The sequence below is a fragment of the Montipora capricornis genome, chromosome 11, assembly GCF_036669925.1.
Source record: "Montipora capricornis isolate CH-2021 chromosome 11, ASM3666992v2, whole genome shotgun sequence".
NCBI lineage: Eukaryota > Metazoa > Cnidaria > Anthozoa > Scleractinia > Acroporidae > Montipora > Montipora capricornis.
Window position 1 is genome coordinate 6,966,988 of NC_090893.1, and position 12,500 is coordinate 6,979,487.

The 12,500-nt window shown below is 40.1% G+C and overlaps 2 protein-coding genes across 5 annotated transcripts in view; one reads left to right on the plus strand and one right to left on the minus strand.

Annotated features, from left to right (window-relative positions):
• The window catches only part of LOC138023871 (phospholipid-transporting ATPase ABCA1-like), an 80,874-nt gene extending 77,617 nt beyond the window's left edge, over positions 1-3,257 (plus strand). For all 4 annotated transcript variants that reach the window (XM_068870956.1, XM_068870954.1, XM_068870955.1 and 1 more), the window contains 2 exons: positions 265-402; positions 1,219-3,257. In XM_068870956.1, coding sequence (XP_068727057.1) covers positions 265-402; positions 1,219-1,365 — 285 coding nt within the window. In that variant the 3' untranslated portion in view covers positions 1,366-3,257. The remainder of the gene's footprint in view (positions 1-264; positions 403-1,218) is intronic.
• A 2,602-nt stretch (positions 3,258-5,859) lies between these two features.
• On the minus strand, positions 5,860-10,998 carry LOC138024050 (centlein-like). Its single transcript, XM_068871139.1, has 3 exons — positions 7,755-10,998; positions 6,614-6,769; positions 5,860-6,441 (listed from the first exon to the last, which is right to left on the minus strand). The coding sequence occupies exons 1-3, from the start codon at positions 10,853-10,855 to the stop codon at positions 5,925-5,927; spliced, it is 3,774 nt and encodes a 1,257-aa protein (XP_068727240.1). The 5' UTR covers positions 10,856-10,998; the 3' UTR covers positions 5,860-5,924.
• Between the last annotated feature and the right edge of the window lie 1,502 nt (positions 10,999-12,500).

Here is a 12,500-nt window from a genome sequence, read left to right on the forward strand (position 1 = left end):
CTTGTTATTCAATTGAAAACGCACTCGTTACAACAGATTTTTAAGTTTCGTTGTGTTATTAAAGCATTAAGGTATGGCACCCGAAATTGGCGAGAAACGTTTCGCAGTTTTTTTGAAAAGCGCTTCACATCAACTGTGATCTCAAATTGATAGATATAATATTTACAAAATGTGATTGGTAAAACAAGGAATACATTTCTGATTTCTTCCCGTCATTATACACTTCTCATTTTTGCTTTCTTTCTTTTTTGTGATTCTTTTAAGGACAAACATCACAATCAGCTGGAGTATCAATTCCCATCTCAAGGACTTGTTCTTTCCCAAGTCTTTGGACACCTTGAAGCCAACCGCAAGATTTTCGATATTGAGGACTACTCCGTCTCACAGACAACGCTCGATCAGGTATCTTGATTATATGAAAATAAATAGGAAAAAAAAACGAGGTTAGTGTAGAAACACGCTGGACGGGTATGGTGTAAGTGACCACCTTGTACAGCGTAATAAACAGCACCACTGACAGGAAAGTACTGCTCAATAGCTTTCATTTGAATGGTCACACTTTTGGATTTCACGCACAGACTCGAAAGATATAGAACCACCTTGTATAGCGTCTTAAAGTGCCTATCACCTCAACATACTTTTCCATTTATTTATTCTCCGAAATCGTCCCAAATACGTCTTGTTGTTTTTAGAACCTTTTTGATTGAAATTTCACTTTTTGTATTCTTTGAAAGACGGGAAAAGTGGTCATACTTTGATCAATAACCGAGCAATGAAGGGGAATCATAGGTTCAATACCGGGTTGACGTCACAGATTTCTTTGCATTGTGATGTTTCTTTGAAAAAAGCGATGCAAATTAATTTGTGACGTCAACCTGGTATCGAATCCATTCCTCTTTATCGCTTGGCTATGGATCAAGATATGACCACTTTTCCCGTCTTTCGAAGCCTCAAAAAGGGAAATTTTTTTATCAAAACTTTCTAAAAACAACGCGATGTATTTTGGACTATTTCGGAGAACAAATAAAGGGGAAAAGCGTGTTGAGGTGGTGGTCACTTTAAAAAGCACCACACATCTTGTTTTAAGCATTTCACCCATCGACTCAAAAGGTAGAGATCCCTTTGCATTATCAGAGCAGAAGAAGATGGGCGTTGATATGCTACTGCTTTACAACAATCAAAGGCCTTGTTACCAATTGATTTTGTTTTTAATTTCAGGTCTTTATTAACTTTGCTAAAAATCAAACCGATGGCATCGCCGAAGAATTATGTGAAGAAGAGGAACCACCAGTTACTGACCCAGGATTGGACAGTGACGTTACCTATCTGACAATGTCCGATCGCCTCACTGAAGTCAGTGTTTAACTTCGTGGCAACAGATGCACAAAAGCGCATTGTTAACTCTTCTATCCGAAGTGTAATTGCAATTTTCTTCTCAGATCATTTGCGATTTGAATGTCGTGGTGCTTGAAAGCGTCTATGAAGGAGATTTGTGGTAATCTTCAGGTTTTTGTGTTTTCAACGTCACAGAATACTGAGTGTGAGGCTTGGTTTCTTTAAACATGAGAATCGGCAGCATTTCGTATCTTCATTGTAAGAGTATCAGTGTCGTTTCCAGTCCAACAAGACATCATACGAAACAACGCCTGTAACGAAAGGCATTCTTTTTCGCACATCTCTTTGTTTCGTAATAAATGTTAGGGCATTTTGCTCGTGTAAACTGCAAAAGCGGGGAGTGCTTTGTACATTTTGCCATTATTTCGGGATTTTCTTGTTTTCCTGTCTGTTGCCTCTTGAAGACACAAGTAGTACAGTGGAAGTTCTCGAAGGGTACTTCCGCGGATCTTTTTCGCGTCAGTTGCCTGCTGTGGTACATTTAGTTCCTTTTGTTGTACATATATTTGTTTAATATTGACCAGTAGATAAGTTTTGAAGAAGTATGGATTCTAAATCCCGAGAGATAAAGTGACACCATGAAATACAGGTGACAACTTGACAGCGTGACGGTCGTTACCAAGGTAGAGAAAATATAGCTAAATGATTGCGTGACTAAAGTCACAAAACCTGAATGAACTCGCATACATTAAAGTAACGCGTTCATTTGTAGTCAATGTATTGACACGGACAGTTTGACTGATTATACACCGAGTAGAGGTAAGTGTTTGTTTTCGTTGTACTTGACTTTTCAAGGTCACTTCACCCTACTGTGGTCGACACTGTGTTAACCTCATTTTAGTTCAGTGGATGAAACCCTGCCTCAAGGTGTCACTGATCCACGCTAATATTTTCATCTTGCTTTGCACTGGTTAGGGGACTTTGTCGAACGAACTGGTGACCATTTCCTTTATTCTCATCATTTGCATGCTTGATCAAGTAAGTAAAAACGAAGCGAAACTTGTGTTGGTCATTTTTTGTCCAGTTCCTGAAAGTTCGCTGATATTATCTGGTCGTTTTTGGATTCTTTATTGGCTTGTAAAGATCCCAACAAGAATTCTGCTGTGTTTGCGAACTTCGAACTTTAAATCCGATTTCTTTTGTTGTCTGCGCCAGTCGTTGATTCGTTTTGAACTATGTTGAACATGACATCTTTTTTTGAAGTGAAAAGTCACGTATAGCGAATTCATATTTTGTACTGCATGAAATGTGTAAGTTGATAGCACGGAGTCAAGTTCATATTGAATTAGAGATATTAGGATACCATAGGCGGTACTTCCTTTCTCTCAGGAAAGATTTAAAGACGTTTGCTTGGTGAGACGAGCAACAGAGAGAACGGTTCTCTCTTTTGGCAAAAATGGTTCGCGCGTGGAAATTTAACGTCCTCGTCCGTCTGTTTTTCGCGATTGTTCGTCTCCCTCGCGCGATTGCGCGCGATTTTCACCCCTTGAGAGAAATGTGATCGCCATATAGGATATTTTAAATGTTTGACAAGACTCGGGAAACTTTGTTTTAGGAGTCTGTTGTGAAACTCGTGGTCTGGTACTACGTGGATTCACTGATTTCTACAACGAGTCAATTTGGTTTAGGAAATTTTAGAGATTTTTTTTGCCGTATTATTTAATGTTCAGAGTTTGTATTTTTAGTATCTTTTACGTAGAAACACCTTTCACTCACATCAGTTTTACAATTTCATAGCTCTAAGTATTCCATTGCCTTATAATAAAGCATGTCCCTTTTACATGGAACTTGTATTTTTGAATGATGACTGACGGGTTTTTGTGGTTATTTTCAGTTCAATAAACTTTGAAACGAATACAAAACGCTCGTTTAAGGTTGTGTTAGTAAATGGTTTTAATTTAAGGAGAGGGTAAGAAAAGCCGAGTTTAAGCTGATGATATGATAGATTTTATGAAATGTGATACACTTCGTTTGCGATATGAAATGAATTAATAAAGCGACAGCAGACCTCCGTTTACACCGCTTTTTATTCGAGGGACGCCTCGTCTGTACCGAAGAAAGCATTTTGCTTGTGTGAACGGACCTCAATTCTTTGAGCCCTCCTTTTCGTTTGGTCGCCGACGGCATGACCAAAAGAAACTGAGGGCTCTGGGGACGAGAATGGGCCTCAAGAGGATTGATTGGCTCCAACGATCGCTTTGCACGCTTTTACTCTGCACGTGCGTGATCCATTCCGTATAAAAAAAATTAAGTTAGGGCGCATTCTTTTGGACTATTCCAGTTATTCTCTTTCCCGTTTACGAATAACAGAATGCACGGAATACCAATTCCCAAAAGAACGCATCTGCCGAATTGGTCCCAAAAGTACACGAGTACCCTATATTCGGAGTATTCCTATTCCGGAATAGCCCCAGAAGAACGCGCCCTTAGTTAAATGAACTGTATCCTGTTCTCTGTCTTCTATAACTTTCACAGTGGTCAGTTACACAGTTTACAACTGTAGGACCAGATGACGCGTCGTGACGAAATGTTTGCAGGAACTCGAATATATATTAAGGATGTCATGCCAAAGTGATAGGATACGATGACAAATGATGATTCACATTGGCAAGATTGATTATTGACCGCCATTCGATGGTGTTTCTTGGCTACAAGGTGGGTATAAGGAAAACACTTGTTTTTCATCTTTGTTACTTCTAGACTTATGGAAATCAGTACGTTTGATATTAGAATGTGACTCCGAAATTTTCACAAGAGAAGTAGAAATGTTCTTTTGCATCGAGATTTCCCTTGGGAATTATGAGGCAAAGAAATGAGACCATGCCGTGAAATTTAACCTAAAAGCCTTGACGTCATATCTTTTAAGAAGAGCTTTATTCAAGAGTAATCGATGATGACTCGGGAGGCATACTCGGAAAAATCCGAGCACTACCCACAGGGGTCCAAGTCCCAAGCTTCTGAAGACTATCGGTTGTTTCACCACAAATCGAAAGAAGACGTCCGGGAATGTAGGAGAGTGACATTGTAGCAATTATCGTAAAGGTTAGGGTATGGTGAATTTCTGCTCGGTGAATTGAGGGCCTGTTTGTATGAGGGGAGCCAGCTCGTTCAGGCGGGCTGGCCCTCTTTACCGAGATCTCCGCTAATGCCCATTTTCTTTAGTAAAATCTCGGTTCGTTTATGTGAGATGGTGGGCTGGCCTGCTTGCCGAGATCTCGGCAGGCCGGGCTGAAAAATTCTAATATAAATGGTCCAGCCCAGTTTTTAATTGTCATGACGCGTGGTGGGTTGCCTTGCAAACGTGGCCAGATTTGCATGACCACAGGAATTTGTTTTAAAATGCCATTCCGTACTTGCTAGAGCTACAATGATCCTTCACGTCGAACTAAAACGAGAAAATTCACCAGTTGCCCCATGCGTGACTTTGACGGTTACAAGGCAGGTTACAAGGCACGTAAACAAATTCCTGAAACCGGGCTGGAATCGTCCATGTACACTTCAGCCCTTTTACCGGGCCAGGGGCCATTTGCGAAACTTCCAATCGCTTGTTATGGAAAGCCGATCTTTTAACATGTTTTCAAGGTAAGTGAAAAAAAAATAACTGTGAAGTTTGACGACTTAAATCATCTCCGTTCTTGAGATACAAAGGGAATTGTGACACCCGAAAACGGCCCGTAAATTGTGACGTGTAATAGTTGCCCTAATGTTTCAGAACAAAAGATCTTTGCGTGAATAAACAGAGCAACCATTACACGTCACAATTATTCAAAATGGCAGCTCCCGGGAAATTTGAAAACCAAAACAAGCGTTTTTGAAATTTGTCTATTTCGGATACAAACGCTTCCTTTGGAAAAAGATCGAACAAGTTTGATTGTAAACATACACCTTATTCCAAAATAGCTACCATTTTAGTATTCTTTTGTTTCCATGCAATTTGCCCCTTATCCTCGTTCAAAATTAAATATTCTTTTGAATTTTACGTTTGAAAGCGAGGCCATAAGGGTTAATTTGCATAGGAAAAAAAAATACTAAAATGACGGCCATTTTGGAACAAGGTGTATTATGTTCGATATTTTAAAGTTCAATTCTTGTTTTAGTGTAGGCTCCCTTTAAAGGCCCACTCTACGGGCATTGCGTGCCACATAACTATTTTCATTAAAATTAAAAAAAAAAAAAACAATTTTCTTAGATGAAAATCCCGCCAAAGCTGAAATTCATCCAATCAGCTCGCTACAATAAGCGATGCGAATTACCATTATAAAAACAAACGGTCGAAATGCCTGTCGGTTGTTGTTGGTGGGCCTTTAACATGGGTTTTCGTAACACTTTTTCCTTAAAATGTTTGGTTGTTTTACCTATTGTCTCCTTCAATAGAGATTTTCTTAATGAGTAACTGCGAGTTTCTTCCATCTCTTGCTTTGATTTGATAGGTAGATTGTATGGTTACAAGCAGCACAGACTGCGTTGAGATTCAATATTTATTGGTACCGTCACTTAATTCAGAAATAAATACAAAACTCTAGGATGAATTACGATCCGGCATATTTTGTCTCCACAGCAACTCGTTCGTCCACCAAATCCAACAAAACTTCTACCAGGGGCGCTGCAAACGTCCCTTGTCGCCTTAAAGCAGATTCTACCTCAGCTATCCACGCTTTTTCTTGTTCTGTCCTCAATTTCAATTCCTCTTCCTTCTGGACAGTACTCACTTCCAAAATTGATTCGAGATCCGAGGACGATATGTTCAGTATCGAGCAAGCTTTGCTCTGAGCCTCCTTTACAGCCGTCGGTGAGGTTTCTCTCCACTGTTTTTCGTTCAGTTCGTCGATTTTTCGTTGCACTGTTCGAGTTCGCGCGAGCAGCTCTTCCACCAATGTTCTAACGAAACCTTGGAACTCTTCTGTTCGTTCGCGGGCCTTGTCAAGTTTACGCTGTAGCGAGGCAATCGTAGCTTCACTCTGATTGGCCAACCCGTGAAGCTGCATTGTAGCGGCAGCCTCCATCTCACTCACCACAATTTTGGCCTGGTTGCGTAGCGTCTGCGACCTGCAAACAGAGCATAGCTTTGTTCAGTGTTAAGATGGATTGTGCGTCTGGATGGCCACACTTTTTAATAAGAGCATCTTTCAGGCGTCTTAGTGCGGATAGTTTGTCTAGACGCACAATGCGTCCTGTGCGCGTCTGTATACAAGGAAACATACGTAGTAAAACTATTTACCTGTTTAGTTGCTGGGTTTTTTTCTTTAGCTCTTCCTGACAGTTGCTCAATTGCTGATGATATTTTTGCTTTTCTCTCATTTCACTATCCAACCGAAGCTCCATGGTCTCCAGTCTTACTTTATTGGTTTTCTCTCTTTCTTTGAGCTGCGAGAGCCTGGAAAGATAAATAAAAAGATGACAGAGTGGTTACAATAGGCCTTATTCACGATAGCCGCCATGTTGGTTTTCAAATTGTCATGCAAATTAACCACGTGTTATGCTGGGGGGCAAATAAAATCGGCTCGTCGAAATATTGAAATAACATTGCTAAAAGTACATTTTAGAATTTAGAATTAACTACCTTCTATAATAATTTTATATCTTTGGATTGCCTTTGACAGATTGACTTTCTACTTCGTTAGCTGCTAATTTTTCACTAAAAAGCGTCGAAGTAACTTGTGTAATCATTCTGTGTGGCTAAGATGTTCGTTATAACCTCTCGAATTTGTGTTGTTTGCCTCCTCAGAAGTGTGTAGCTAATTTGCATGATAATAGCAAATCCAACATGGCGGCCATCGTGAATAAGGGCTATTGACCCGCCTTAAAACAAAAGCCTATTGCTTACTTTGTACTTACATTGTAATGCAAATGAGAAAAACTAACCGTGAAAAGGGCTATTGCAGAAAAACCTCAAAGAACAATGACCACAACCAGGTTTTTTGAGCCCACGAGACTGAGCACCCCCAGCAAACCATTGTTTTAACGAAAACCGCTGGTCAGCAACCTGGTTCTGGTCAGTGCTGTCTAAGGTCTTCCGCTATAGTCACAGATAAAAATAACTGAAGAAACAGCAAGGCCAGAAGGAAGAGAAAAATAATGGAAATTATAGAAGAGGCTTAAATGAAACGAGATTAGAGAAAACCAGCAACGCACTACCAAGAAAGAACGAGTAAGACAGAAAGGGGTGGGATGGGGGAAAATGGAACAAAAGAGAAAAAATGAATGAATGGGAAAGGAGAGGAAAAGAGAGGAGAGAGCAAACAGGACTAGGACAAGTGATGGAGGAAGATAGGAAACAAAGTAATGTCAAATGAAGAGCGACCTTAACTTTCAATCGATTTTAAAACAACTTATTTGCAATTGCAAGATCAAAGAAGGACCTCTCTTCCAAATTCTTTGCCGCCTCCGAATCTCTCTTTGCCTTTTCTTCCACTTCTTTCACCTTAGCTTTCATTTCTTCTAATAGCGTTTTCTTCTGCGTGGCCACGTGATCAAGTCGTGCTTTACTGTCCAGTAATTCCTTTATTTTTAATCTCAATTGTTCATTTTCGGCTCCTATCGTTCTAACAATACCAGCCAGACGAATGCACTCCATCGTTGCCATGCGCAGTTCTTCTTCTAAACGCTTCCACTCTGCGATAGACAAGGCACTTGGTTTTGCGCCTTCTTCCGTCCGCTCTTTCAACTCGGCGATTAATTCCTCATTTTTTCTCTCGCTCATCTTCAAACTATCCGTTAAATGCTGGACAGAATTTCGACTTAACTGCAATTTAGCCAGCAAGGTGCTATACTCGGTCTGCAAACTTTCGTATTCGACTTTGTGAAGATTCATTGCTTTCACCGCTTTATCTTTTGATTTTCGCAGCGCGGATACTTCTTGTGTTAGGCTAAGAATTCGTTGCTTCGCGCTGGCCCACTCATTTCTCCGCGGGGTCTTCTTTATCATGCTTTTAACCTGTGGGGACTCCTGTGGACGCACAGGACCTTTACCCTTTTTAACACTGTTTTTAACGTCAAATGCCACCTCCTCATCCATGGAAGAAACATCCTCAGCGTCTAAATTCACGTTTATGCCAGAATCGACAAAGCGAGGGATGTTATCTGTCTGTGTGCCTTGCGTGACAACAGGAGCTTGAATTACCTCATTGCGTTGTGTGACATCAGAACCTTGAGTGGCACGTTGCTCTCCTACTTCTTTTGGAGGGCTCGTTAAAAGTCTATCCGCGATTCGTTTGACTTGTTCATCATAGCTACTCAAGGATTCCACTCCTTGTACAGCGAACTCTCTGTCCATACGGATAGTTCCGCTGTCATTTTCCGTCTGGGTGGCGGCTTCTCTGAGTTCAATTCTCTTTTCTGTAGGCTTATTCTCTCTATTCTCTTTTTTCGCTATGTCATCGTAAAGTCTTTTAATATCACTGTATTCGTCTGCAAGACGATTAAACTCATCTGTAAGACTTCTGATCTGTCCTTTTAAGGCTTTCATTTCCTGCTTAAGAAGCTGGTTTTCTTCTTCAAGTTCGCCACTTATTGCTTGTCCTTGGAGAGCTTTTTCTTTCCAGCTCACTAGCTGGTCTTCCCCTTTCTCCACTTCGAGTCGGAGAACCTCAAATGCATCGTCTTTTGCAGCAATCTTCCTCAGTAACTCGGACTTCTCTGCTTCCTCTTCGCTTAGTTGAACTCGGAGTTCTTGTGTATTTGCAACATTATTAGCTTGCTGGACACGAAGTACGTCAACCTCCTCCAAAACTTCATGCCTTTCATTAGCCAGAGCTTCGTATTCATGTTTATAATAAGCCAACTCTTTCCACACCTGATCACTATCCAAGTGCCTCAGCTCTCGTTCCTCAGGTCTTTCCGGAAGTACAGCTTCCCTTCCGGTTTCCAAGCCGTCTGATCTCTCTTCATAGGTCTTAATCTGCTCCAATACAAGTTGATAATTCTCCTTCAGCATCCTGTAACGCTGTTGGCGCTGAGCATGCGCACGCCTGGTCTCCACAAGTTCAGCTTCCTTAAGCTCCAACAATTTCTTTAATCCATTGATCATAGCTCGGTTTTCACTTAACCTGTTTTCGAGTTCACCAAGTGCCGTAAGTTTGCATAGCCTTCTCTCTGTTGATTTGGTTTCTTCAAAGGCAACTTCTGACCCCGACTCCTCAACATTACTGTTTGGCTCATTATTTATGAGTTCTCCACTTGGCCCTTTTCCCAGTCGGTCAAAATATTGGTCCCGTCGAGACTGGGGATCGTTTGCTCCATTTGTCCTTACTTTCACTGGAACCCAGTCATCGCCCTTATCAGAATCATTTAACCTCCCCTCCCTTTTGGAAACATCGACAGAACGAATACCCTCCCTCACAGTATCCTTCAATTCACCAATAATCAATTCTTTCACTTTAAGATCTTCTTGTAGCTTTGCTGAACTTTCCTTCAAAGCTCCATTTTCTTGAAGTAATTTAGTCTGCTTTTCTTGGAGAGCCGAGCATCGTGATTGGATATCGGCCACGGATTTTTGCAATGAAGCGACTTCTTTGCGATATTCCTGCTCGCGACCTGTCGCTGCCACTCGGTTTTTTTGCTGTACTTCTTTGTAATGTTGGATAACTCTGGCCTGTTCTGAAATTTGAGCTGTTGCCCGTTTGTAACTCTCTCTTGCCTCACCAAGTTCACTGGTCATAGCACCCAGTTCCCTTTCCAATTCAGCAATTTTAACTACCTTTTCGCTCAACATCTCTAATTGTTCTTTTACCTCATTTTCTTTGTTATTTAGCTTTAATTCGGCCTCATCGCATGTCTTTGCGACTTCAGCACTTTTCATCGTCAGATCTTCAACCTCAACCTCTAAAGCTTTTATCTTCTCTTCTAACGATGCATTTGCACTAATTGCCGAAGCCATATTTAACTTTTCCTCACTAAAATCGCTAACTTGTTTCTCCAGGTCCACTATTCGAACCTTGAGTTCGTTTTTTTCCTCGGTGATCCTGTCCAAATTCTCCTTAAGTGTTTCTTCATCTGCCTTCTTATGTTCTTGATGAGCTTTCAGTAGACAGCTTAAATAATTATTTTCATCTCTCAATTCTTTCTCCTTTGTAGAGAACTCGCTTTGTTTTTCATCCATCTTTTGCTTGAGTTCTTCATTCTCGAGTAGCAAATCATGATACCTTGTCTTGCAGTAGTGAGATTCGTCCTCCGCTGATAAAACGTTCTCTTTAAGTTCTTTGATCTTTTCATCTTTTAACTGCAATATCTCCAATACCTTTTTGTCTTTGTGCTCGCTTTTTTCCTTCTCTCTCGTAACAACCATACTCACGACGGACGTCACATCTGGTTGTGAAGATTGCAATCTTCGCCACAGATTCCAGACAAAATCCTTGTCTGCTTTACACTGCTCTAGCTCCTCTAATATAGCTCGATTTTCAGCAATTAGGTCGTCCACCATTTTATGATCTTTAGATGCTTCCATCGCGTCAAATAAGTTCATTTAATACAATGGCTTTAACACAATCGTCGATCGATTGAAGCCTGCTTCCCTCGATTTCAGTCAAGCGATTGAGCTCTTTTCCTCCACAACGGAGCAAAAAATACCCATCTTACATTTTGATGTGTTTCTATGCATATATCTAATCTTATCACCAGGAGAAACTCTTCATTATCACAATGATCTTCGACTGCCTTTCCAACCGCCATTTCCGCCATATTGGTTTAAGTCCTAGTCTCTCTCGAATGCTGGACTCGTACCCAGTCTTATAGTTTTTGAAGATGACGTCAGCTACGCTATGCGCATTACAGGTGAGAACCAATCAAAATGCGTGCATTATTGAGCTCATTATATAATGTCTACCAACGAGGATAAAATTCAATGTAACATGGTTATAACTTATAAGATATTGTCTTTCTATTATTAAAAAATGAAAAAAACTGTAGCTTTCATTTAATGCGACATTTACAAGTACAAGTGCTCAGTGCTTTATAAATCATTTTTTTCATCAGTTGTAGAAAATTATGCTTCAGAGACTCTTAAAAACCTCAATTTTATTGCGTCGTTTTCATCCTCTCATCCACCCAGTGTTGATTTATTATTTAGAAACGTTGTCTTAACAACACCTGTCTCGCACCCATGAAACAACGGTTTCTACAGAAACTCAAGTCAACTTGGAGACTTACTTAACGTCTTATGCTGAAATACGCATTCGAGGGGGAGGAACATACTTCGGTTTCTCTGACGATACCTTGTTTTAAACCTGTTCACATTCAAATGAGAACAGCCTTACTACTTCAATGCTATGACTGCAATGTTTCTCCGCGACACAAAACTGTCACCATAGCGACACAAATGAGATCTCTCGTAAGACTTTTTTTAGAAAATTCATTAAAGTGGTACTATGATCAAATTTTTACCCCTTGATTTTTTGAGAGTATCACATAGAATTCATCAAGACATCTTTAAATCATTCGAGTTTAAGAAAATCAGTACTACAGTTTACAAGATTTGAATTTTTTCCAATAACTGAGAACTTTATATTTCTCTACCAACATATTTTTGTATAAAGCGTTCGGTTCGAAGCAAGTGTAGGTTCGATTTCCGCCGCTCACGCGAATTCTGGTTTTCGAAACAGCGACTGGTAATATCGAGCCTAAAGCAAGCGCAGCGACCAAAAAAGGTTTGAAAAATCTTTTCACCAATTTGAACAAGAAAAAAATCGGAAGATACTAGTAAATCTCGAAAAGATGCAAGAGCAGTAACTGGTCAGTTCATAGTTTTATACATGAAGCTTTAAGGCTGAAATGAACCAAAGCGTATCCAACACAATAGAGAAGAAATGCAAGTTGTCTCAGTCCCACTGATGTTTTGTTCTCAAATAACTGATATGACCATATATGTTGAAGCTAATAGCAGCAATATAATGAATAGATAATGAAAATTTCCGCTAAGGCCAATTAATATTCTCTGGTTCTTTTAACTTTTGGTCTATGTAAAAGATTGGAAAATCCGCTGGGACTCCTCCCTCCTTTCTGTAAAAAGCAAGTAATGACTCTATTTCAGTTCTATTGTTGCATTGATTATTGTTTATTCATTTATTGATTTTATCCTATTAGTTATTTAGCTTTGCAAGGGAGTTCGAAAT